We start from the raw sequence: 25619 nt of genomic DNA, 5'->3' as shown, positions 1-25619 counted from the left end.
TGAGGGGTGTGTTTTAGAAGTATAGTTGTTTTAGAAGTATAGAGTGTAGGAGTGACGCCTGACTCTCTGGGTTCTAACCTGATTACTAGGTGACATGAGCAGTTGAAGTGTGCATGAAAAATATTTGGGTGGTTGTTGACAAATGTTGACAACTCAGCATATAAGCGTATTAATGCTTCCTCATAAGTAGCTTTGTATGGTGCAGTTAAGTCTTTTTATCTTCTGTGTTAATCTTAGAGGCTTTAATTTTAACTGTGAAATTGTTAATATTAGGATTGTAATTGGAAAACGGCAGCAAGACTGTTCATAAAAAATGCATACATAGAGTTATATTAACAAATAACTAATGGGCTATATTTGACCTATGGGCCACTGTTCGCTTTTTTTCTAAATTATATGTAGAATTGGTTAGTGACTGGCACATTGGCATATTTTACTCTTTCCTTCTTTCTTTCCTTCTTTCCTTCCTTCTTTCTTTATTTCTTTCTTCCTTTCTTTATTTATTTAAGATTAATTATTATGTAAACAACATTCTGTCTCCCTGTATGCCCACACACCAGAAGAGAGCGCCAGATCTCATTATAGATGGTTGTGAGCCATCATGTGATTGCTGGGAATTGAACTCAGGACCTCTGAAAGAGTAGTCAGTGCTCTTAACCTCTGAGCCATCTCTCCAGCCCATCTTGTACTTTTTAATGGGGTCTTGTGGTGTGTGTGTGTGTGTGTCCGTCTGTCCGTGTGTCCCCTCTGCTGGTGATGAACTTGCCAGCATGTCCTGCTTAGAATTCCCAAATTTATGTCAGTCATAAATCTCTGTGTTCTTGCCTTGGATTCTGTCAATATCCAATAAGTAGGCTGATGGTATTGTTAGTGATTTAGCAGACTACTAGTTTCTCTAAGAGTTATAATATCTGCTGCTGTTAACTTAAACTGGTTTTGTTTTTTATTTGGTTCATATATATTGTGTAGTAGAAGCCTTCATTCTACTTTAATTTTTGGCATCTTTCCTCTTTTTCATAACTTCATCACAATTCTTTGCACTTATATGTAAATTGTAATGTATGTCTTCAGTAGTTCATTCCCAAAGGAAGAGTATATATAATCTCTTGGAATTAGAGAAAACAGATAAATGATTATTTACACTTCTGAACTATAATTTAGAGCCTGACTTGAGGAATTCAGGAGAAAGCTGTTTCAAGTGCTTGAAGGTTGCAAAGTTTATGTTTATAAAAGTAGCTGAGCTCTCTTTTTGCTCCTGAATTTTATGGAAGGGCTTGTAGAATGGCTGAGTGTGTAGGAAGACACATTTAATTTATTATAGTCTGTAAACTTTGGTTTTTCTTTAAGGTAAATCAGGCATACGAGATTAAATACTTCTTCTAATCCTTACCTTCCTCTCCCCAAGCCTCTAGTTCTGTTGCAGGGGCTGTTGGCATGACCACCTCTGGGGAGAGTGAATCGGATGATTCTGAGATGGGACGATTACAAGGTAAAGAGAGCTATTGAGTTTGCAAGAAATGATTATCACAGGCTGCAGATCCTCCTATTCTTGACTTGAATCAGTTCATATATATTCACCTGAATGTTGTCTAGCAGTTCTGGGTATACCTGCTCCTCTGGTGAAAAAAATGTACTTCATGACATGATATTTTGAGTTCAGAAATGACCTATCTATGCCTTCGTTTTTACTGTTCAAGCAAAGCCTTATTTTCTTCAAAAAATTAATTCACATGATTGCATGTGTAATTGGCTTTAGCAATAAATTAATAAAGCACCTCAATATGTTGTTGTTCTATTGTATCTAACAACATAAATACATCTAATAGCGTGGGTTTTCCTCAAGTCCCATGTTTTTTTGTAAACTCTACTTAGTTTTCTTTTTTATTTTTATTAATGTTCTCAGAGCCTTTAAAATAAAATACAGTGTTTTATTATATGTACTCCATGTTTGAATAGGTGAATTTGTACTTATATCTCAGATGATGGATTTTCAATATAAGACTTAAAAGAGATATGATGTGTTAGCTTCACATTGCTTTACAGTTTAGAGATAACACGTTTTTATAATTTCTTCTGTGGTCCCACTTACAAACATAGCTTTTCTTTGTTAGCTGGTAAAAATGATTTTCATGGTTTTGTACAGGTTTACCAAAATCTTTCTGGGAAGTAATGTTTATGTAAAAACGAGGCAAGGGCTCTTATTATGTATGACTTTACCTAAAATACTTAATTTACCTCACATAATACCTTACATAGTTTTGATCAGGATATGTTTTAACTTCTCCCTAAAACTTCAATATATTTGAAGATGTCATGGGGTTTTTTAATTTGTAGTAACTAAATTTGTTTATGTCTGAGGTCTTAGAAATTTAATTTAGTTTCTATTAAAATTCAGAGTGGAAAGTAACATTGGGATGTGTGAGATGAGTCACTTCCTTGACATTTTTAGATAAGAACAATTTTTTAAATCAACTCAACTGCTCCCCTGCCTTTTTTTTTTCTTTAGCCCTGTTAGAGGCCAGGGGTCTTCCTCCTCACCTGTTTGGTCCTCTTGGTCCTCGGATGTCACAGCTTTTCCATAGAACAATTGGAAGCGGAGCTAGTAAGTGAATACTTTAAAATGTTTCCTCCCTCAATTAAAGTCTCTGAATAATTAGTTAAGTGTTACTCTTATTGGTTACTTGTTGATATCATAATTTAACGTCTTTTAGATTTCAATTCTGTACTTTTGTTTTTGATTGCTCAATTGAGATCACAAAAATAATCCAGATTTTTATTGAAAAAATTATTTTTCTAAATGTAGGAAAGAATCATAGATAGTTATGTCATCTGATTACATATTTTCAGTTTATTTTTTATCTGGAGCTTTATAAAATTTACGTCATAAGACAGTTTTAACATGAACCTGAAAGGAACAATTTCTCAGCAGCATTACTTCTCACCTGACGTAATAGTGACTACTATAGTCTTGATTTATGATGGAAAGTCCTGTTGTGTAGTTAAAAGTCCAGTTAAAATCCTTTTTGACTTAACATTTGGTTATTTTTTTATAACTTTATAGTCAGCTTATTAACTGACTAATATATATCATTAAATATTTGAAGTTTTAAAAATAAAGTCTTACAGGTGGTATTAGTGTGTGCGTGTTTGAATATGTGCTTGATTTGTGTGGGTGCACATGCTGGGACAAGTTGTAGAAGTCTGAAGGCTACTTTAGAGTTGGTCCTCTCTAACTGTATAGGTTTAGGGATGGAACCCATCAGGCTCATGTACCAAGCATCTTTATTTTCTAAGCCTTATTTTCTAGTTAAAATTTTGCATTATAATCTGGGCCTAATCCTAGCACTGGGGAGACAGAAGTAGGTAGATTTCTGAGTGAATTCGAGGCCAACCTGGTCTACAAAGTGAGTACCAGGACATTCAAGGCAACACAGAGAAACCCTGTCTCAACCAAAATATGAAAACAAAAGCCATCTTTTGCATTATGTGTAATTTTTATACCTGAATTTTCCTTCTGTTGTGCCTCCCCTCCTCCCCCTCCAAAAAAAAAAAAACCAACAAAAATCAGCGGGCTAGAGAGACAACTTAGAGGTTGAGAGCATTGACTGTTCTTCCGGAGCACCCAAGTTCAATTCCGAGCACCCACATGGTAGCTTACAATGTCTTTAACTTCAAGATCTGGCATTCTCACACAGACATACATGCAGGCAAAACAACCAAACAACACAACTCGTTTCCGAATTTTATTAGCAAGAAAACTTAAAAGCAGTTGTGTTTTTGTTTCCCTACATCTCAGGTGGCATATTCTGCCACAAAGTTCTCTTTTTGAGAATTTTGTGAGTTATAAAATATAGCCCAGGCTTAATTATAACTGAGTTCTTGGGTCTCCCATGTATTGGGATTATGGGTACACACTACCATACCTGTCTTCTTGAACTCTTGAATATTTATTTAATACTATTTACTAGATGCAGGTATTATACTAATCATAAATACATTTAAGCAGAATTATTTTGTTCTACATGGCCTTCTATCTTGGCCACAGGTAATACAGTATGTTAAAAATGCAGAGAGTAATATCAATACAGTGAAAGAAAATGTATTAAGGATTATGACAGTTAGGAAGGGAGAGAGGTTGTCTGATTAGAAAAACTTCAGAGACATGAAAATTTTGTAGATATACAAATGTAGTTAGAAACTAGCAGTACATAGATCCCACAGAAAGAATGTGTATTGTGTAAGATGTGGGCCTGAGTTTGCATATTTAAGAAACAAACCAGCAACAGGAAGCTGTGGACAGTGATAAATGATGAAACCCAAAAGGTACATACATGTACCAAGTCACAGAGTACCCTGGTAGGGCAGCCACAAGGTTGAGTGATGAGAAGTGGCATGAGATAATAAACACAACCCAGACCCTAATTGAAAACTTAAGTCTTCAGCAATTATTGCTTCATGTATATCCTCTGCCATTCCTTTCACACTAAAAGCATCTGTATATTCTTTAACGTGAGCTAAAAATAAGCAGGCATAGTTTAAAAGGTTGTTTATGTTTAAGAAATATTGCAGTTCTCAAAAATTAAAAACTTTGTTTAGTATGATTCATACATTGCAGTCAGTTTATGCTTTTTTGTTTTTCTAAAATTTTGCCATATTATTAAGTTGAAAATTGGAAAGTTGAGTTGGGGCCTTATAAGTTTGATGACATTGAAATTCCTTATCTAGCTGGTTGAGATGCTGCACACCTCACTAATTTTCATTATGGATGAGTTTTTTGCTTGCATTATCTTTGCACTATTTGCATATCTGGTGCCCACTGAGTCTACAGTAAAACCCTTTGTTGGAATGCCTTACACTTTCCACAGAACAGAAACTAAAATAACCTGTTATACAACTAGTCACGAATACAGTCCTGGAGTTGTTTTTTTTTTTTTTTCCCCCACACGAGTATTGTCTAAAAACATGTCTTCTTTGTAGCAGCTAGGCCATGCCACTACTGTGCTTGGCTGAGTTCACAATCTCTTGTAACCTGTAGCTTCCCTGTCACTTCTCTGGCTCTCCTCTCCTGCTAAGCTTTGTTTCCTGGCTGTAATTAGAACCTTCTGCCACTGCCATAGCTGCTGCTATAACTACCTTGGTTTTGTGGTTTAGCAAAGTACTGGCCTCCCCCACCATGAGGGCTAGCACTTCTGCCTCCAAAGTTTTCTCCTTTCATTGGTCCAAAATTTGAAGACTGATTGTTGTAATTGCCAAAATCTTTGTAGCTTCCACCACCTCTAAAATTGCTTCCATCACCACCAAATCCATTATAGCCATCGCCACTGCCACCATGGCTGCCATCGAAGCCACCATGACCACTGAAGTTTCCCCCCAACCAAAATTGTCATTGCCACCAAAACCGCCTCCACGACCACCACCACAGTTTCCGTAACCATTTCGACCTCTTTGGCTGGACGAGGCACTAGCCATCTCCTGCTTGGATAGGGCTTTTCTTACTTCACAGTTGTGCCCGTTCACAGTATGGTATTTCTGAATAACAATCTTGTCCACAGAGTCATGGTCATCAAAGGTGACAAAAGCAAAAGCTCTTTTTTCAACTGCCTCTGTCAGTCATAATTTCAATCACTTCAATTTTCCCATATTGCTGAAAATAATCTCTCACGTGATGTTCTTCCATGTCTTCTTTAATACCACCGACAAAGATCTTTTTCACGGTTGAGTGGGCACCTGGTCTCTGAGAATCCTCTCTTTATATAGCTCTCTTAGATTCCACAACTCTTTCATTCACCTTGGGTCTTGCATTCATAGTGGCATCCACTTCTTCTACAGTGGCGTGTGTAACAAACCCAAAGCCCCTGGATTGTTTGGTGTTTGGATCTCTCATTATCACACAGTCCGTGAGTGTTCTCCATTGCTCATTGCTCAAAAATGGCTCCGCAGCTGTTCCTGCTCCTTGGGAGACTCTGACTTAGACATGACCATAGGGAAATGAAAACCTTCAGCGATACTTCCTCAGCTACGTGTTAATAGGCAGTTGTTGGGCTTTTGTTTTTATTTTTTTAATTTTTTTCCTTTGGTGTGTGTGTGTGTGTGAAACTGGGAATACATTATTATAAGCAGTGAACTTGCACTTATTCCAGATACTTTAGTGATTTTTTTTTTTACTGATATTTACTTTGTCCTGTTTGTTTATAGGATGTTTTTGAGGTTACTTCCTAATCCCTTTGTTTTGTTCTGTTTGTTTCTGTTTTTTAACAGAGTCTCTGTATCATATAGCTTTAGCTGTCCTGAGCATACAGAGAGCCTAAATGCTGAGATTAAAAGTGTGTGCAACCACACCTTTCTAATCTTTAGTTAAAAGAAATATTTTTAAAACAGAGCTTTACTTGTCTGTTTTAGGCTAATTTATATAACCCAGGCTGGCCTTGAATTTGGTTTTCTGAGCTTTCTTTCATAGTTTCCTTGCTTTCTAGTATAAGAAAACAAGCCAAATTCAAGTCATCTTGTATTTCCCTCCTGTCTTAAGTTGGGCATCTCGTTGGAAATATTCCTGCTTTATTTTCTTTCTTTCTTTTTTTTTTAAAGATTTATTTATTTATTATGTATACAGTGCTCTGCTTGCATGTATGCCTGAAGGACAGAAGAAGACACCAGATCTCATTACAGATGGTTGTGAGCCACCATGTGGTTGCTGGGAATTAAATTCAGGTCCTCTGGAAGAGCAGCCTGTGCTCTTAACCCCTGAGCCATCTCTCCAGCCCCCTGCTTTATTTTCTATGAAAACAGGGTTGTTGGATCAAATGGCAGGTGTCCACAGTTATTAGCTACGAATTTCCCACTGTGGGGCTCTACCACCCTGTATTTATCATGTATAACAATAGTATAGTGTTGTATTTTGGGGCTTTTACAAAACTTAAGGTGAGGACTGTTAACATTTTGATATTCATCTGGTATTATTTTTAATATTTTCTTCCTACTAAATTGTCAGTTGTGTGTTTTAATGGCTTCCCTAGAAATTATTATATTATAGCCTTGGTTTAGTATATCTTACTTTAATAATTTGTCATATCCCAAATAGTGTAAGAATTGTAATGGTTTAGTTTCTGGCCTCCTCTATTACTGTTGTATGAAATATTTCTTATAAATTTGATAACACTTATGTTTTAGATGCATTGTAAAAAATATTTGTTCTTCCCATTGTACTTTATTTCGGCTTGCATGATTTTCTTTCGGCTGGAGAACTGTATGTCGTGGGAGTTAAGGGTGACCAATAGCAATCTCTTTTTGTTTGAAAAATTATTATGCCTTAAATTTCAAAGGCTATTTTCTCATTTAACATTCTTTATCAGCACCTCCCCCAGTTGCCATAGTTTATCTCCATTAAGCTTTTCTTTTGATTTTTGTTTTCATTTTGTAGGATTTTCTTTTTCCTGTGAGCAAGTGTGTGTGTGTGTGTGTGTGTGTGTGTGTGTGTGTGTGTGTGTGTGTGTGTGTGTTAGTTAATATTTCTCTGTGTAGAACTCTGTAGACCAGGCTGGCTTTGAATTTAGAGTTCTGCTTGCCTCTACCTAGTGCTGGGATTAAATATGCCACTACACCTAATAACAATTTAATTTTTCTAAGTTGTCTGCTATAATCTTTTGCTACCTATTTACTTTCTACTGAGTTAATTTGATATTCTGTGTTTTTCAGTTCTAGGCCGTTCTTTGATTCTTTATTGCAGATTTCTGTTGAAATTCTGTAGTGCCCTGTCCCTTGTTTTCTTTGTTGGTAGTACTGGAGCAATTGAACCTTGTGCATTACACCGATGAGCCATATTCCCAGCCCATTGCTTGTAGTTTTCAGAGTATTTGTCGCAGTTAATATCCTAGGTGTTGATTTTTTTCCCCTCTTGATAATTCTTAGTTATGTATTTCCAATTTTTATCAATTAAGCTAGTATTTTTTTATTTATGTATAAAAGAACTGAAGAGACTTATCAGGTAACTTCTGGTAGTGATCTCCCCCCCCCCTTCTTCATAAAACATAAAATGTTAGAATTCTGCAATATCCTGACTAGGACCAGTCTAGCCCCTGCTTGATTTTACTTTGTGTGTGTTTTTTTTAATGTGTGCATTGCAGTTTATGTAGAGGTAAGGGGACAACTGTCAAGAGCCACTTTTCTCACTCCAGTATAGGATCTACAGACTGAGTTCAGTTGGGCTGTGCCATCTCACTTACTCCTGCTTTCTTTTATGGAGCCTGAGAACTAGGAATTTCTTTATAGTTTTAAGTGCCTGGAAAAAAAAATGAAACATCATATTTTGAGTTGAAAATTAAGTGAATTTCAAAATTTACTTTCCATAAAGTTTTAATGGATCAGAGCCATGTTCATTAGTTTGGTACTGTCTGTGTCTACTTTTGAACTATAATACTACAGTCATAATTGGGATACCTACAGGGGAGATCATATGGCCGCCAAAGCTCCTTATAGAAAATGTTGGCTTGCCAATTCCTGATCTCCAGTGCTTATTGGAATGTTGGTCTGTGGCTATGTGGGAGTTTCCTGAAATCCTTACATGCAAATATAAGGATGTGACTAGTAATTGCAATACTGGGCTTTCCCTTTCCACCTCAGTTGATGTTTAAACTGATACTGCAAACTGCTGGTAGCTTAACAAGAACCACAGCAGTACTATCCCATTCTCAAACTTGTCAGTTAAAATTTCTTGCCAGCCTGAATACTTTTATTAAGTGCTGGTGAATTCAGTAATTCCAGTTTTGCTTTATGAAGCCTTTGAAATATGTAACATGATAACATTTAGTCTTTACTCCTAATTTAGTGTTTGTGATCTTTGTAACGTAATGAGAAACATTTTTTATATTCTTGATTTCAGCATAGGGAGTAATATCTCCTGTTACTAAACTTGACATTGAGATGATTTGCAAGATACACAGTAACACAGTTTTTATTATTTGTTTTGAGAAAAGACTATTTTTAATTCTGTGTATAAGAACTCTTTTAATATGCACCAAGTTTTGATTAGAAGTACTTTTAGCCTACTTAATGCTAGGGGTGGTGATGATTGCTGCTGCTTTTATTCTATTTATTTCCTGGTGGTGGAGTTGAATGCATGGCATCATCCTTGCTTGCTGGTCACATGGTCTACAATTGAACCCCTAACTTCATTGTTTATGAGTATAAAATGATCCCATATCTAAAATGTACTGGTAATTGGATTTCTTCATGCATCAGAGGTACTTAACCAGTTTGGCCATTGTTTTTTGCTGAAGTTCTCACACAGATGGTTTGATATAGGACTTTAGATAATTGTAATCTCACTGATAATGATTATACTTAGGCTTGCCAGCTTCAGTGTTTGAGACACTCATTGCATGGCGTATTTGCCAGTTTTTCTCTCTTTTAGGTGATTGTGTTGCTGAGATAGACTTGGTGTACAGCTTTTCATCCTTTTTAGGTGAAATTAGGAACTACTGGTGATTCTTTTCATTAGTTACTTTTTTAAAATTATGTATTGTTTAAGGACAAATGATATACCTGCCATACTGATACTAATATTTAGTTTAGAATTTAGAAGTTGTGTTATTTTGAACATGTCTATGTATTTTGTTTTCAGGTAGACTTTTAGTTATTACAAGATAGTAGGCAGTAATTATACAAATTGTTAGTTACATACAGTACAGAAAACAAGTTTGCAAAGGTCACTGTTGTGTAATTTTTTTTAAACTCTTTTTGGCTTTTTGGGGAATCTAACACCTAGCTCTCAAATAAATCACCCATCGAGGCTTATTCTTAGTTATGAATGTCTAGTTTTAGCTTGGCTTATTTCTAGCCAGCTTTTCTTACCTTAAATTATCCTGTCTACTTTTTGCCTCTGCACTTTTATTTTTCTTTCTTCTATGTCTTTTACTTTCTCTTCTACCCTATGGCTGACTGGTGGCCTGGTGACAAGTCCCTGAAGTCCTCTCCTTGTTCTCTCTTTGCTCCTCCCCTTCCTTCTGTTTATACTCTCTCTGCAAGCTCTGCCTATCTCTGCTCCTGCCTCACTGTCCATCTCTTTATTAGACCATTGGGTGTTTTAAATAGGCAAAGAATCATAGCTTCAGAGTTAAATAAATGCAACATAAACAAAAGCAACACACATTAAAATAATATTTCCCGATAGGTCACACATGTCTTTTTGCGGGTTATGTCACCAGGAAGATCACCTGAACCTTAATTATAGTAAACTACTTTGATGTAAATTTTATATAAGTTGAAAGTTATTTTCATGCTTTTTGTATCCAGGTGTATACACACACACACACACACACACACACACCTACTGTAGTTTAAAAGCCTACTGTGCAAATAATAATTTTAATAGGAAAGCATCTCTGAAGAGACAAAACAGATTTGCAGGTTTTACTCATTTGTTTACCATGCTGAGGGTTGACCCCCAGGTCTCACAAATACTAGAGAAGCACTGTAGCACTGAGCTTTTACTTCCAGTATTGATTTTAGTTTTGAGTTCTTTGAAATCAAGGCTTAAAAAGAGAACTGGTAGTCAGCACCTGCTAATGTAATTAGAACTACAAAGATTATTTGTCTGTTTTTTTTATACAGAATACCTCATATTTTCAGAAGCATTATTTTGCCTGTCTTAATATTTCTTATCTTTGTTTTCTATTTAATCCTTGTTTGTATATTTAAAAATACATGAAATTCCTTTGACACCCAGATACCGTTATTAGGAAATTTTTATTGGACTAAAATTATACTTACTACATTAATTTCTTTGAAAGTGCAGTTCCTGTTGGTTTTTGGTGATGTGAGTTTTGCTGCTAAAAATTAATGAACTTGTTTAAGATAAAAAGGCATAAACCAAGTAATTGAGGTCATGTTAAGGCTAAGCAGAAACAGCTCTCCCTTGACTGTAAGGTGGCGTAGACTTGGTTTGCTTTCCTTTTCTCTTTTTGCTATTGTTACAATATCTGTCTCCAGGAGTACGTATTTAAAGTTATGTGTATTATGTCTTTTATTTCTACATGACTGGACAAACATTTCATTTTGAAATCTGGTCTCAGTACTTCTGAGCCATCTCCCCAGCTCTTCAATGTTAAAAAATCAACTTTTTTTCATATGTTTGTGAGTATTTCTACATGCTTCTATGCACACATGTTTGGATGAATATGTGAGGAGGCCAGAAGAAGTGTTAGATTACCCCTAGAGTTGCAGTTTTCAATGATCATGAACAGCCTGACATTGCCAGAAAAAGAGTCAGAAGGGTAATATTATTTCTAACTGCTGAACTCTTTCTCTAGCTCCAGTGTTTAAAAGTAATGCCTTCTTTTCCCTCGCAGGTTCTAAGGCCCAACAGCTTCTTCAAGGACTACAAGCAAGTGATGAGAGTCAACAGCTTCAGGCAGTCATTGAAATGTGTCAGCTATTGGTCATGGGAAATGAGGAGACATTAGGAGGGTTTCCTGTGAAGAGTGTTGTTCCAGCTTTGGTAAGCATGCTGTTTTTATATTTGCTTACTTCGCTTATGAGCTATATACCCATCTTGAGTTCGTAAATATTTTTGTGCCAATTTTTTTGTTGATGTCACTCATTTGATCTTCTTACTTAAATGATTTATTCTACCCATCAGTAATGCTTTGTTTCTTCACTGGAAAATGTGCTAGGCTTTATTGTTCAGTTTCCTTTTTCGTTGGGGAAATAATACTTTGGGTTATCTTTGTGGTGGAGAAAGATTGAGTGTTTATTATTTATATGCATGGGAAGAATTGTCAGGCCAGGTAGCAGACCATTATATTTATACAAGTATTAGGCTTATAGCATATTTTGTTACTGAAAATTAAATAAATATTATTCCTTCTCATATATCCAAGTAGCTGACAAAAATTATTGTGTATGAGATTTTCTCATTTGGTCACGTTCTTACATTATTGAAACCTGATATTCAGGAGTTCTGAGTAATGGTCTATCAAATATAAAGGGCTTCACACAGCCATTATTTAGCACATTCTTTCCTTTTGAAAGGTTTGTTTTTGGCAACTATAAAGCACTTTCTTGCCTTTCTGCTAGCTCAACCTCCAGATTAAATTCTGATTCTCCCAGTGTAACATAATCTAAAATAATTTGGGAAGAATCTTGATAAGGGGGTGTTTGGTCATCTTGGCCTAAGTTCATGTTTTTTTGAATTGTCTTGATTACATTAACTTAAATGGGCTCCACCATACCCTAAGCAGGGCATCCTGGACTATAAGTACTGAACAGGAGTAAGGAGTAAGTTTTTCATTGTTGATGTGGTTAACTGCTCCAAGTCCATGCCTTGTCTTCCCCTGAAATGATTGTCTGTCCTGTACTCATTAACTAAAATATCCTTTGTCCTCTAAGCTACTTTTTTCAGGATATTTTATTGTAGCAAGAGAAATAAGATTAAAACAATTGACATTTACAAGTAGTTCTTTTTTCCTGGGCAATAGTGGCACATGCTTTTTAATCCTAGCATTCGGGAGGCAGAGACAGGTGGATCTCTGTGAGTTTGAGACCAGCTTGATAATATAGAACTAGTTCCATAACAACCAAGGCTACACAAACTCTGTCTCAAAAAACGAAAAAACAAAACAGAAAGGCAAAAACAAGTAGTCCATTTTAGTGTAAGGGAATGTGTTAACAGCTTTCCTCCTTCAATTAGGAAACTTAGTGTTTTTGTGTTAGCATGAAAACCCTTTGAAATTAGATTTTTTTTTTTAAGGGACTGATTTAGATGGTGAATGTGTACAAATGTTTCAATTTTGAACAGTTTTTTTTTTCTGTGTTGTATGTGTTTATTTACCAGAAAAGTCATGTAATAATCGGGTATTGTGTATCTTTTATTATCAGCAACTATTTGAAGGGTACTTGATACCTGAAATATAGTGCATTTAAAATTTTCCAGTTTTGCATTGCTTCCTTCGACCAAAATAGCTGCAGTCTCTGTGAAGTCTTTTTCTAATGAGAAACTTTTAGACTTATTTATTTCTAAAGTAATTAATTGGTATGTCATTTATTAATTATAGTCTCTAATGTATCCAATTCTGTTTTCAAATCACATTTTACTGTATGATTAGCATATGGCTATGACAGTACTCATTTCTATTAGATGTGTCCAGAGTGTAAACTGTAGTCTGCAATATGCGTTAATAATAATTCAGCGAATACCAGTCATTGCTGGCTCTGATGATGTGTCAGTTGATAAATCTCTTTCATGTTAATGGGCTTCTCTGATGTATATTAGAACTACTAAAATGGCTGGTTGTAAGCAATAGAAATGATGATTTTTAACTTTATGCCTTATAACAGCATTGCCAATCTAGAGATGTAGCATGTAATGGAAGACATAAGCATAATAATACTGAAGTATGCCTTGCTATTATTTTTTTGTGTGTAGTGCAAGGAACAAAAATTATCTCTCAGTGAAATGCAAAAAATATTTTTAAAATATTTCTAATATTTTGTTATGTTTCTAACAGATAACATTACTGCAGATGGAGCATAATTTTGACATTGTAAGTACATCGTGTATTTTTAAAGGCTACCTGTAGTAAGAGAAAACAGGACCCCTTTGTTCTGTCCTGGTCTCCCGGCTAGCTTACAGTGGTTGGCTGTGTCCCGCAGCCCGACTCGCTTAGCCCCGAAATAATTACACAGAAACTGTATTAATTTTAACACTGCCTGGCCTATTAGTTCTAGCCTCTTATTGGCTAACTCTCACAATCAAGCAAGAATTAGTTACAATACTTATATCTACTTTATCTTTTATCATAACAATGGAAAACTATAACTATTTCTTCAACTCTATCAAAGACTACAGAAGGATGTAATATTACCTAAGTAAACAAGAAGTAAGCAACTTCCAAAACTCTAGTAACGACAGAGACATCTTGCTACCTGAACAGTCACCCAAAGGTCTGTACTGTTGGGGCATCCATCTTTGGCCTACAGGCCCATAGCATCCAGCAGATATTTCCATGAAGCAGGAAATTCCAAAGACAGTTCAGTCACTTTCTTTTGTTTCCTGCAGAATGTCTCATAGACTCTTTGATGAAACAGGAACCCTGATGGCTCCTCAAATTTTAATTTGAGTATGTATTGAATAAAAACTCTTCCTGTTTTCTAGATGAATCACGCTTGCCGAGCCTTAACGTACATGATGGAAGCACTCCCTCGATCATCTGCTGTTGTCGTAGATGCTATTCCTGTCTTCTTAGAAAAGGTAGTCCTGCTTTTGCACAGCTGGTTCATAAGTGCAGAGGAGGAGTCAAGTTTTGGATTCTTGAATTTGTTTCTGTGGTGTAATGCGTTCAACCAATATACCAAAAAAATTATTTTATGTACAAAAAAAACCCAGTAGTTGAAACTAATAAATCATTTATAAAATAAGCCCCACTTCATGATTTTTTTTATGATAGCTTTTAACACGTTAATATCAGAGAGCATCATGAAGCATTTCATTGAAAATAATACATTTGGAGCTGGTGAGTTGAGTACTAGTGCTTAAAGGATAAACCTTCTGAGCTCAATTTTTATCACCCCTGGAACACACATAAAAAGCCAAATGGCATGTATCTGTAATCTTGACACCTGTAAGATAGAGGAGAGATGAGACTTGAAATAGAGACCTGCTTTTGCAAAGTAGAAGGTGAAAACCGACTTCTGAAAGTTGCCCTTTGACTTACTTCTACATGTGTTCTATAGCATGTGTGTATGAGAGCATAAACACATCACAATCAGTATAAATGTAGTTAACAGAACAACAGGACAGTAGAATTCATAGCTATAATCTCATTTGAATACTGAAAAGTTTGAGACAAAGAAGAGCTTATGTTCACAAAATTGACTAGTGGAGAAAGGTAATTTTTTATATGGTCAGTGGTTAATAGGTTGTACTTTTGCTGTATTATATCCAACATTTTTCTTAAATGCACAATAAAACTTCGTTCATCTGGCAAAATATAATTACTCTGATTAAATGTATTTTTTTTTAAGTTATAAAGCTGATTGGCCCATTAGGTCAGGCTACTTATTAGCTAACTCTCACATCTTGATTAACCCATTGAATACTTTTTAAGTCAGGTTTAAAAAAATTTGATACATGTATCAATTAACTTGTTTTAAATAGGAAATTTAGTTCTATGGTAATAATATTTTTCAGTATCCTGAAGCCGAGTAAGTTGTTGGGAGGAAAGTAAAAGCTTTATAAGTTTTACCCAAGGGTAAGTTTTTCTAGTTTGATTTCATGTTGGAGGTAGTGTAAGTGGCTACAAACAGATGAATACAGTGTTCGTGCAGATGAAGTACTGTTGAAAAATAAATAATAACCTTTGGTACCCACTTTAATGTTCCTAGCTGCAAGTTATTCAGTGTATTGATGTGGCAGAGCAGGCTTTAACTGCCTTGGAGATGCTGTCACGGCGACATAGTAAAGCCATTTTACAGGCGGTAAGTGTTGTTGCTAAAAGACTATATTTCCTTTGATGTTAAGTCAGAACTGCATTGTGCTAGTTCCTTGATTGTAGCATCCATAAGATGCACATACTTTGCATTATATGATGTTCTAGACATTTATAATAGTTCTTTTTGTCAAAGGATATTTTTCTTTTACTTTAACAGTTTTCTGTATTTTAGGGTGGCTTGGCAGATTGCTTGCTGTATCTAGAATTCTTCAGCATAAACGCCCAAAGAAATGCACTAGCAATTGCAGCCAATTGCTGCCAGAGTATCACACCTGATGAATTTCATTTTGTGGCAGATTCCCTACCATTACTTACCCAAAGGCTAACTCATCAGGTAAAGTATGAATCTGTTTCCTATGTCATGAAAGTTTTTTTTTAATGTTTTTTGTTTTTTTCCCCAAATTCTGTTTATGATTTTCTAATTGGATGTGTATAACTCAAAAGTGTTCTGATCCATGTTTCTTTTTAAATGTATTATCTAGTAACATATTAGATTATTTTTTAATAAGATTTTGGCAGATTTACCCAAATGATAAGCAATTATAGGTTCAGTATCTTTATATTGGTATTAACTGATGACTTTGTTATTGTATCAATCAAGATTTTCCTTTGTGAGATAAGAATTTACTTTTAGAAAGATCCCCCTAAAAGGCATTGGGAGCATGGGTCAAGACTGGAAGAGAGAGATGGGTTGTCCCGAAATAGAAATGGAAAGTATAGATTCTACCTGTTGGGATTGGAGGAGAGCAGAATAGGTATGTAAAACGTAAAATATCAGAGATAGAGTTTGAACAGCAGTATTCATACCAGATTTAAATTGGGGGGATTGAGTTTCTACTGGAGGTCAGGGAGAAATTGGGTTTTCTTGTACCCATATTTTACAAATGCTATTGTTACTAGAGACACTTTTTAAGAAATCTACTTTAAATTTCTTAAAAATTTGCTTTCACAGATTATTTTAAACCTTGTAACAATTAGATGTACAGAATATGCTTAAGGGATTACATAAGATGATGGGCTCATTTGTCGCCTACATTTCTATAATGATAATAGATTAGAGACATTAAGTTTTTTTCTTTTCTATGGGATACAAAGGACAGTAGGCTAGCTCTGAACTTGAATCCTTTCAAGCCTATATCATACATGCCTAGACAGTTTGCTTCTTACTTATTTTTGGGATATGATCTTACTGTATATCCCTTGCTAGCATAGAACTCACAGAGATCAGTTGCCTCTGCTCCTCCCACCCCACATGTTTTGGTTAAACTGTGCGCTACCATGCCTGGCTTAATTTGTTTATTCTTAAAAGCATAGTTGAAACTGCGATAATTTAAAATATGTTCTGTAATTCATTGTGAAAATCATTACTACCTAACATCCTTCATAAATGAGAACTAAGAATCAGAAATTTTAAATTAAGTTGGCCACTACTTTCTAACGTTTTTCTTGGGAATCTAGTAACAGAAAAGATTTGGACTTTTGCAACTTCTTTTGATTCCTATTTTTACAGAAGTAAGCTTAGTTGAAGTAAAGGAAATGTTGGTTTTGTTGGTATGAGAGCATTACAGATGTTTTCTCCAAAAAATTGCTTTATTTTTATAGCAATATAAAGTTTTTCTAATAGCCAAATCGTTTTAGATTATTTCTATAGTGAAAAAGCCAATGTTTATCAGTAACTTCATTCCTTAGTGCTTAAGGGATTCGATCTGCTGATGGTTACAAATTCCTGAATCTTCACATCTCCATGCAAATGTTTGCACGTACTTTTTAAATATTACCAACTATACTTTTTCTGGGTTTTTCCTTTCAAAGCTTATATCTGATAAAGAGGTTACCTAGATTTGGGGCAAAAAAAAGGAACTAAGTGACTGGTGGTGCTAACATTTTATATTAATAAACTTTATTTTCCTTTGTGAAAAATAGGACAAAAAGTCAGTAGAAAGCACTTGCCTTTGTTTTGCACGCCTAGTGGACAACTTTCAACACGAGGAGGTCAGTATCATCTTGGTAGTATATTTTTTAAATTGTAGAATTGCTAAATTCCAGCGTAATAATTTCTCTTCTTGTGTTCATGAAGAATTTACTGCAGCAGGTTGCTTCCAAAGATCTGCTAACAAATGTTCAACAACTGTTAGTAGTGACTCCACCAATTTTAAGTTCTGGGATGTTTATAATGGTGGTTCGCATGTTTTCTCTGATGTGTTCCAACTGCCCAACACTAGCCGTTCAGCTTATGAAACAAAGTAAGTACTGTTTTATTATTGGTATTTTAAGCCCTAAAAGTGTCTCTTTCTTCACTAACAGATCAACCTAAGTCACAAAAGTAAGAAACCATAAATACCATTGGCTATTGAAGAAGAAAAATGGTAGGGTAGGAAAGTAAGCTCAGTGATAGAGGCTTACCTGACATATACGAAGTCGGGGTGTTTGATATTCAGTAGTGCTAAAGATCTTTTCTGTTTTTTTTTTTTTTTTTTGAGAGAATGGTTTTCTGTGTAGACCTGGCTAACGTAGAACTTGCTATGCAGACTGGACTGGCCTTAAACTTGTAGAGATCCCTCCTGCCTCTCTGGTGCTGAGATTAAAAAGTGTATGCTGATACACTTGGCTTGATCATGAGATTTTTAGTGTTATATTCTTAAAATTCACCTTTGGAAATGACTCAAGATCATTGATGTTTATATCACACACTCCACCAATGATCTGTTTTTAGTTTTCTAAGTTTTATATTTTAACAATAACTCAATTCTCTCAGCCCTTGTTTGATATTTCCACTTAATTATTTGAGTGTAGAATGCTTTCTTCTCTCAGAAAGCTGGACCTTATTTTTACTGATCAGTATCTCCAGTTTTTACAGAGCTTACTAATTTTGTGTTTCTTAACCAGTGACAAATTGATCCCTCTTCCTTAGGCCTTGTCTCGTCAGTAAATGTCAGAATGTGGTATGGTTTCAGAAAAAAAATCTGTATCTTGATTCTTTGTTATAGTGTTATCTATTGGAACAACTCCAATCATGATTAATAAAAGTAATAGCTGACTGTATTTGTGCATATTTACATATAGACAATATTTATAGAAACATAGTACAACTAATAAAGACATAACTTTCTTAGGTTTTAACTGCTAGAGTGACTAAACCTTTGCACCTGAGTGTTTATCATAAATTCTCCAGATACTGATGTTTTCTGGGAGTGGAAAACTGACATGGAGAATATTTTAATGCTGTTTGTATTGAGTTAACATGTAAGTATAATGTAAGGCAAGAAACATGAGCTCCAGGTGTTTACTTTATAGACCACGTGCTTCCAGTATATTTGAAAGGAAGGTGATAAGTTTATGAGTGTATCTGAGTGACAGCCTGTTGATAGAAAGTATTGTGCTCCTTACAGTAGCAAAAGGATTCAATATGGTGGTATTTTGGGTAAGCTGGAGGATATGTACCCAGGATGAAAGTCCACAGAAAGACATGATTAAAAATCACAAACTTTCTTCTGCTATTCTTTTTATACATATACTTGGTTTATATTATTGCAGTTTCCATATTCAGGTCCTCTGTGTGTAAATAATTTTAATTTTTGCCCTACTCTAGGGAATGATTGTCTTTTAAATAAATTACTACATCCAGTCTAATAGACTTATGTTATGTGTTGTTGGCTTAACAGATATTGCAGAAACACTTCACTTCCTTCTGTGTGGTGCCTCCAATGGAAGTTGTCAAGAGCAGATTGATCTTGTTCCACGAAGTCCTCAAGAACTATATGAACTGACCTCTCTGATTTGGTAAAAATGGGGTTATTTTCCTTGAGAGTCTTAACACCTATAGCTGGCATAGAAAGTTACTTATTAAAATAATTACACCTTTTATTTCCAGTGAACTTATGCCATGTTTACCAAAAGAAGGCATTTTTGCAGTTGATACAATGCTAAAGAAGGGAAATGCACAGAATACAGATGGCGCAATTTGGCAGTGGCGGGATGACCGAGGCCTCTGGCATCCCTATAACAGGATTGACAGCCGGATCATTGAGGTAGTAGTTTCATTGTACCATTTAAATATGCCTATTTTTGTGGACAGTGGGTGTAGGGATGGAATGGGGAGGTGGTTGTGTGTTTAGTGTGCTCAGTTTTGAATTAACTTAAGATTCTCTCATTTTGTCTCCTGAGAAAGAAGGTCCTCATTCTGTTGAGGTCAGAAAACATGATGTTCTAGTCCTGCTTCTGCTGCTAACTACCTGCTTGGCTTGGAGCAAGTAATCTAAGTTCTTTATCCCATAGTTTTGTTTCCAAAAGGAAACACTGGAGGGTTAGACTATGTCTCAAAGCAGGTTTATTATTTCAACCCAGAAGAAATCTCCCAGTGTGTGCTTTTTATGCTTAATGGGGAAAAACGGGAAAGCAAGTTAAATACCTGCCTCAGGGTGAACATGAAAACTGTGATAAATAGATGTGCAATAGATTTTAATGATATAAATGAAAGCAGTGTTCAAAATGATGGAACTTTTTGTAACTTGGTATAAGAAAAGAAAGTAATACGTTTTAGGAATATACCAAAATGTTAATGACAGTTTCTGTGTGATTAATGTTCATCTGATGTTGTTTGCATTCACTGGAATAATCTTAAATTTCTGAGATGACAAAAAGACTCGAGGTAGAAAAGTGTTGCAGCACTCGAGAGGCTCTACATTTTCTGTTGGCATTTTCATACTTACACACAATTCTTCTAAATTTAATACAGCTTTTGAATTGAAACCATCTTTATACCTCTTATAAAGCTGTAGTTTCCAGATGTGTTCCTCCAGTCAGTTTCTAAAGTCTGGAGTCCTTATAAAGGAACTCAGAATTCAGAACCAACATGTGCTTTTATGAGTTAATTGTTGACTGGTCCTTTATACTACAACTGCCAGTGTTCTTAATTTCTAACTTTAAGTGCTTTTCTTTTTAGCATACTCTTGATAATTACATCTTCATTGTTGAGTTTACTCGATTCTCTTTAGGAGTCTCAGCTCAGACTGATCTTTGTATCAAGAATAGTTTGTTTATTTGTTTTTAAAGTGATAGGTTATTACTATTTAGTCTAAGCTGTCTTTGAACCTGGAAACTTACTGAGTGCTGGGATTCCATGTGCACGACTGCCATATGTAGCGTATTTTGCAACTTCTCTAGGGTGCCTGAAGTTAAATAATAGTTTCTTCTGTGTAGTGTTTGCATCGTGATTATTAATCTTGAGTTTTAGTTGTGTTCCTTACAGTCTTAGAACAGCATGTAAATGTGAGGTATTTTATTTACCTAAAGACAATTTTACAAGGCTTAAAGGAACATTTTAGGTTAGTAGAAATTGATTAGGTAAAAAATTGTCTTCTAACCATTAGGAGTTGTAAGTATGTATGTAAAAGCTATTTCACAGTACAATTTCTTTTGAAATGCAAATGGTGTCTTCATGTCAGTTATGCTGTCACTTGGTATTTCATTTTATCTGACTTTTGCCTCAGAGCTCACGGTTTGGTTTAATTTAAAATGATTTGTTAAACCAATGAGCTTTGTCAGCAGTACTAAAATTTCCACTTTCTGTCAGTTTACTAGCCACATAAAATACATATGTAAAGTAGCATGTGTAGAGGGTCCCTGCTGTGCTTAAGATAATGAATTTCTACATGTTTATATTCAAGGTTTCTCTCTCTTTGCTCTCAGGCAGCCCATCAGGTCGGTGAGGATGAGATAAGCTTGTCCACTCTGGGACGAGTTTATACTATTGATTTTAATTCTATGCAGCAAATCAATGAGGACACGGGAACAGCACGTGCCATTCAGAGAAAACCAAACCCCTTAGCCAATACTAACACTAGTAAGTATCCTTTGAGTTAAGTAGAGGTGCACTGTTGGGATTTATTTATTTCACATTGATTTTTGAGTATGTTATGTGGGCATACGTGTTTTATAACATGCATGTGGAAGCCAGAGAGTAATTTGAAGGAGCTATTTCTCTTCTGCCATGTAGGTTCTAGTCTTTAGCCTTATTAAACACCTTTACCTTCTTGCTGGAACCTATAATATTTTTTGTTTTGTTTTTTTTTTTTCTCTGCCTCCCTCCTTCCTTCTCCCTCTCCAGGTGTAATATTTTCTTTTTACATAGTTATGGTTTCATTGAGTATCCTTGGAGGGGGGTAAGATTGTTGAATAACGGTGATATATTTAATTAAAACTTGTGCCTCAGTTATTATGAATAAGTCAGTATTGCTACATGTGTGATGTCTTTTCCACAATTTTTTTTTTTACGTGATGGGGTGCCGGTTAGAATGCAGGTGTTCATTTGATCTGACCCTACAACACTCCATCAGAAAAGATCTGGATAGTAAATGTTGGAAACTTCAGAGGTTATACAGCCTTTGCCCTTTTTAATACTATTGTAGTCTCAAAGCTGTCATATTATAAGACATACACAAATGTACTTTACAGGCAACGGGCAAGATGTGTAACCATAATTGGCCAAACCCTTGTTCATAGTCTTTATCAGTTTCATTCTTCTTTACACATATTCTTTGTGAACAAAATAGCAAAATCACCTTGTTTTCCAGTTTCTTTGATAACTTTTGTCTGCATAATAACTTTGTTTACTATATACTGTCCTGTATTTATTTCAACCTGTATTTTAATAGGTTAGTATTGAGATTTTCCTAGTGTTTCTTAGACTATGTTTTTGTACAAAGAAGTATACTTAGTACAGTGATACTTTAACTGGTCAGAATGGTCAGGGCAGTAGTCTCTTAATGTTCAGATGAGTTGTTTGTTCTAAAATGAGAAAGACTGCTCTAGTATTTCACAGAGTAGCTTGGTTGAATACTTGGTTTTTGCTGTGTTTCTATAGTTGTCAGGCACTTCAGGACTTGAGTTTTTTGTTTTTTTAATATCAGGTGGATATTCAGAGTTAAAGAAGGATGATGCTCGAGCACAGCTAATGAAAGAAGATCCGGAACTGGCTAAGTCTTTCATTAAGACCTTATTTGGTGTTCTCTATGAAGTGTATAGCTCCTCAGCAGGACCTGCAGTCAGACATAAGTGCCTTAGAGCAATTCTTAGGATAATTTATTTTGCTGATGCTGAACTTCTGAAGGATGTTCTGAAAAATCATGCTGTTTCAAGGTGTGTACATGAAAATACTAAAAATGTTTTAGAAATTCAAATCTGAAGCAATTTTAGAAATTTCCAAATGACGGTACAGAAAAAAAAATGAAATAAAGTTTGTTTTGGAATGTCTTAAATCACTTAATGTCTATTTTAATATAATTTTAATTTAAAATCTAACTGAATTTAATAAAAATTATAATTGTTATAATAGAATGGAATTTTGTTCTTAAATTCTTAAGTAGTATGGCCAAAAACGAAGACCAACTTCAGATAGTTCATACAGAAATGTTTTGTTTTTTAGTCACATTGCTTCCATGCTATCAAGTCAAGATCTGAAGATAGTAGTTGGAGCACTTCAGATGGCAGAAATCTTAATGCAAAAGTTACCTGATATTTTCAGTGTTTACTTCAGAAGAGAAGGTAATGCTTTTTTCTTCCTTTTTTCCTCCTCCCTTTTTTGCTGTATAGTCCTGGAAGCCCTGGAACTTGGTCTGTAGACCAGGTGGCCTTTAACTCAGAGATCTACCTACTTTTGCCTCCTGAGTGCTGGAATTAAAGGCATGTGCCACCACCACCTTTAATTTCATTGCCATTTTTGATAATAAGTTGATGAGTGGTTATTCTAGATAGAGCTTGTTGTGATATGTTCAGTGTCTATAAGGAAAGTATTAGTTGTTCATATGGAAGATTATGTGTTTAAGAACTCAAGCATAGAGTGTTTCCTGTATAATATGTTTATTGTGGTAAGTACATGAAGCTTGATATTTACTGTCACTGATGATTGTAGTCATTCTCAGTGATCTTCCTACCCCCAATATGTGCTCAAGTTTGACAGCAGTCAGACTGTATGTCAGTAGTCTATAGTAATTCCTTGAATAAGGTTGCAGTGCATCATAGCAGTAGATCAAAACAGTTCAGCATTTACTTTATCTTTTATTGGGTTGAGTGTGTACATGACTGGTACTATAACAGGGTATCAGATCTCTGTAACTGGATTTAACAGATAGTTGTGGGCTGTCATGTGGATTCTGGGAATTTAACTCAGGTCCTCTACAAGAGCAGCTGGTACTCTTAACCATCTCTCCAGTTCTTGATCACCTTTTTTGCTTTCCCTTGAATGGAAATAGATTCCCCCCTCACATAATGTATGCTAATTACTGTTTCCCTTCCCAGTTTTCCTCCACTCCCAGTCAGGATCCATGCTCTTTCTCTCTCTCATTAGAAAGCAAACAGGCTTCTAAGGAATAACAATTAAATAAAATGAAATAAGATAAAGAAAAACTAATACATCAAAAGAAGACAAAACAAACTGCAGAAAAGAGCCCAACAAAAGTCACAAGAAACAGATGTATGTGTAGAGATCCACTGTTCATACATTTAACTCTGAAGTAAAAGCCATAATACATACTCAAAGGATCTCTAGTGTTAAGAGAGAGAAGAAAAATGTATAAAACGAGTAAATAGGAAAAAAGGGGAGGAGTAAAGGGGGTAAAAGGAAGAACCTTGATGTGACATTGAGATGAGGAACTTCATTTCTGCTGACCATCTACTGCTGGACCAGCAGCATATCCTTAGGAGTAGTTTATTTCATGAGTGAGGCTCCCTTGGAGAATACCAAATTTTCATTTGCAGGTGGTTATCAGTTGGATAGCTTCTGCATTAAAGGGTTAGGGATGACAGCTTGTTTCTACTTCTTCAGCTCTGTGACTCCATGTGGTGCAGACCCATGCTGACCTGTGCCTGCTGCCCCAGTCTCTGAGTTTAGAGAGCCTTAATTCCTTTGTGTCCTCCATTCCCTCTGGCTTTTAAATTATTTCCATCATCATTCACATGATTCCTTAAGTCCTGAGGGGGAAAGTTTTGATGGAGACATTTCATTCAGGCTGAGTGTTCCAGTGTCCCTTTGTCTGGCTGTGGATTTCTGTTTTTTGTTACCATGTGCTGCAGGAGGAAACTTTTTTGTTGTTGGTAATGTTGGTGTTGGTGGTTTTTTGTTTGTTTTGAGACAGGGTTTCTCTGTATATCCCTGACTCTCCTGGAACTCTCTATAGACCAGGCTGGCTTCAGACTCAGAAATCTGCCTGCCTCTCTCCTGGGTGCAGGTTAAAGGCGGTAGCCGCCACCGCCACCGCCACCGCCACCACCAGGCTAGGGGAAGCTTCCAATGGTGGCTGAGCAAGAAGGCATGGTCTGCTTTGCCTGGCTAGAGTCAACACTTCTTATATTGGGGTTTTAGTCTTTTCCATGTTTTAAAATCATTATAAATAGGCTAATATAGTAATACGAACAAAGGAGGAAGAAGATTTAACCATTTAAAGTTACGTTTGTAAAGTGGTGTATACTTGAAATCCCAAAGAGGGGTAGATCTCTTGACTTCCAGCCCAAGAGCTAACATAGTGAGATACCATCTCCGAGTAACTAACTTTGTTCAACTAGCAACATACTAAAGAAGAAAAAGAAAACAACAACAAAAACAGAACAAAAACAACAGTAGGTATTGATGTTAAAGACAAAGCATTATTTTTCCATTACCTGTCTGTAACAAGTCAGGTAGGTGTGCGGGTACACATCTAATGTTTTGGTTTAGAAGTAAATGCGCTCCACTTGCCCACTTTCATCTCTATCCCATGCCAAGTGATTTGCTAAGCTTAAAGAATCTGCTGTACCATCATACTCTGTTTTCTACTCTTAGATATTTGTGGCATATACATAATGGTGTTAATTGTGCATGGCTAGGTCATGCTACTCATAAAACACCAGAATAAATATTAACCTCTTCCTGAAGGTCTTGTTTTCCTTCCAGATTGAGCTTGGTTCTCCTGCAGTGTGCTGTAGCTTGCTGTATTTGTTTTATGAGCTCATCATTACTTAAAGTACTGGCGTCCTTAAGAAATGTATCATTCCTAGTCATTTTTGCTTTTGTCCTGCCTGTTAACTGTGTCCTCAGTATCTAGCACAGTCTAGCCTAAAACATACTTTTATAGCAAGTACCTGAAGTATAAATCATCCCCCCCC

General features: G+C 35.7%; 1 protein-coding gene and 1 pseudogene across 15 annotated transcripts in view; one reads left to right on the top strand and one right to left on the bottom strand.

The window, feature by feature from the left end:
• The window catches only part of Trip12 (thyroid hormone receptor interactor 12), a 124741-nt gene that overhangs the window by 61895 nt on the left and 37227 nt on the right, over window positions 1-25619 (top strand). For 6 of the 15 annotated variants that reach the window (XM_087905002.1, XM_087904997.1, XM_087904983.1 and 3 more), the window contains 14 exons: window positions 1406-1489; window positions 2507-2602; window positions 11343-11491; window positions 13500-13535; window positions 14147-14242; window positions 15376-15468; window positions 15655-15816; window positions 17406-17474; window positions 17560-17725; window positions 19145-19262; window positions 19354-19513; window positions 21171-21324; window positions 22391-22619; window positions 22906-23024. In XM_087905002.1, the coding sequence (XP_087761128.1) occupies window positions 1406-1489; window positions 2507-2602; window positions 11343-11491; window positions 13500-13535; window positions 14147-14242; window positions 15376-15468; window positions 15655-15816; window positions 17406-17474; window positions 17560-17725; window positions 19145-19262; window positions 19354-19513; window positions 21171-21324; window positions 22391-22619; window positions 22906-23024 (1731 nt within the window). The remainder of the gene's footprint in view (window positions 1-1405; window positions 1490-2506; window positions 2603-11342; window positions 11492-13499; window positions 13536-14146; window positions 14243-15375; window positions 15469-15654; window positions 15817-17405; window positions 17475-17559; window positions 17726-19144; window positions 19263-19353; window positions 19514-21170; window positions 21325-22390; window positions 22620-22905; window positions 23025-25619) is intronic. The other 9 variants (XM_087905006.1, XM_087905005.1, XM_087904999.1 and 6 more) reach the window with 3 other exon arrangements.
• On the bottom strand, window positions 5029-5991 carry LOC125416403 (heterogeneous nuclear ribonucleoprotein A1-like; annotated as a pseudogene).

Source organism: Myodes glareolus, chromosome 1, assembly GCF_982192425.1.
Source record: "Myodes glareolus chromosome 1, mMyoGla1.1, whole genome shotgun sequence".
Lineage (NCBI taxonomy): Eukaryota > Metazoa > Chordata > Mammalia > Rodentia > Cricetidae > Myodes > Myodes glareolus.
The sequence above is the reverse complement of the archived record's forward strand: the minus strand, read 5'-3'. Positions and strand labels throughout refer to the sequence as shown.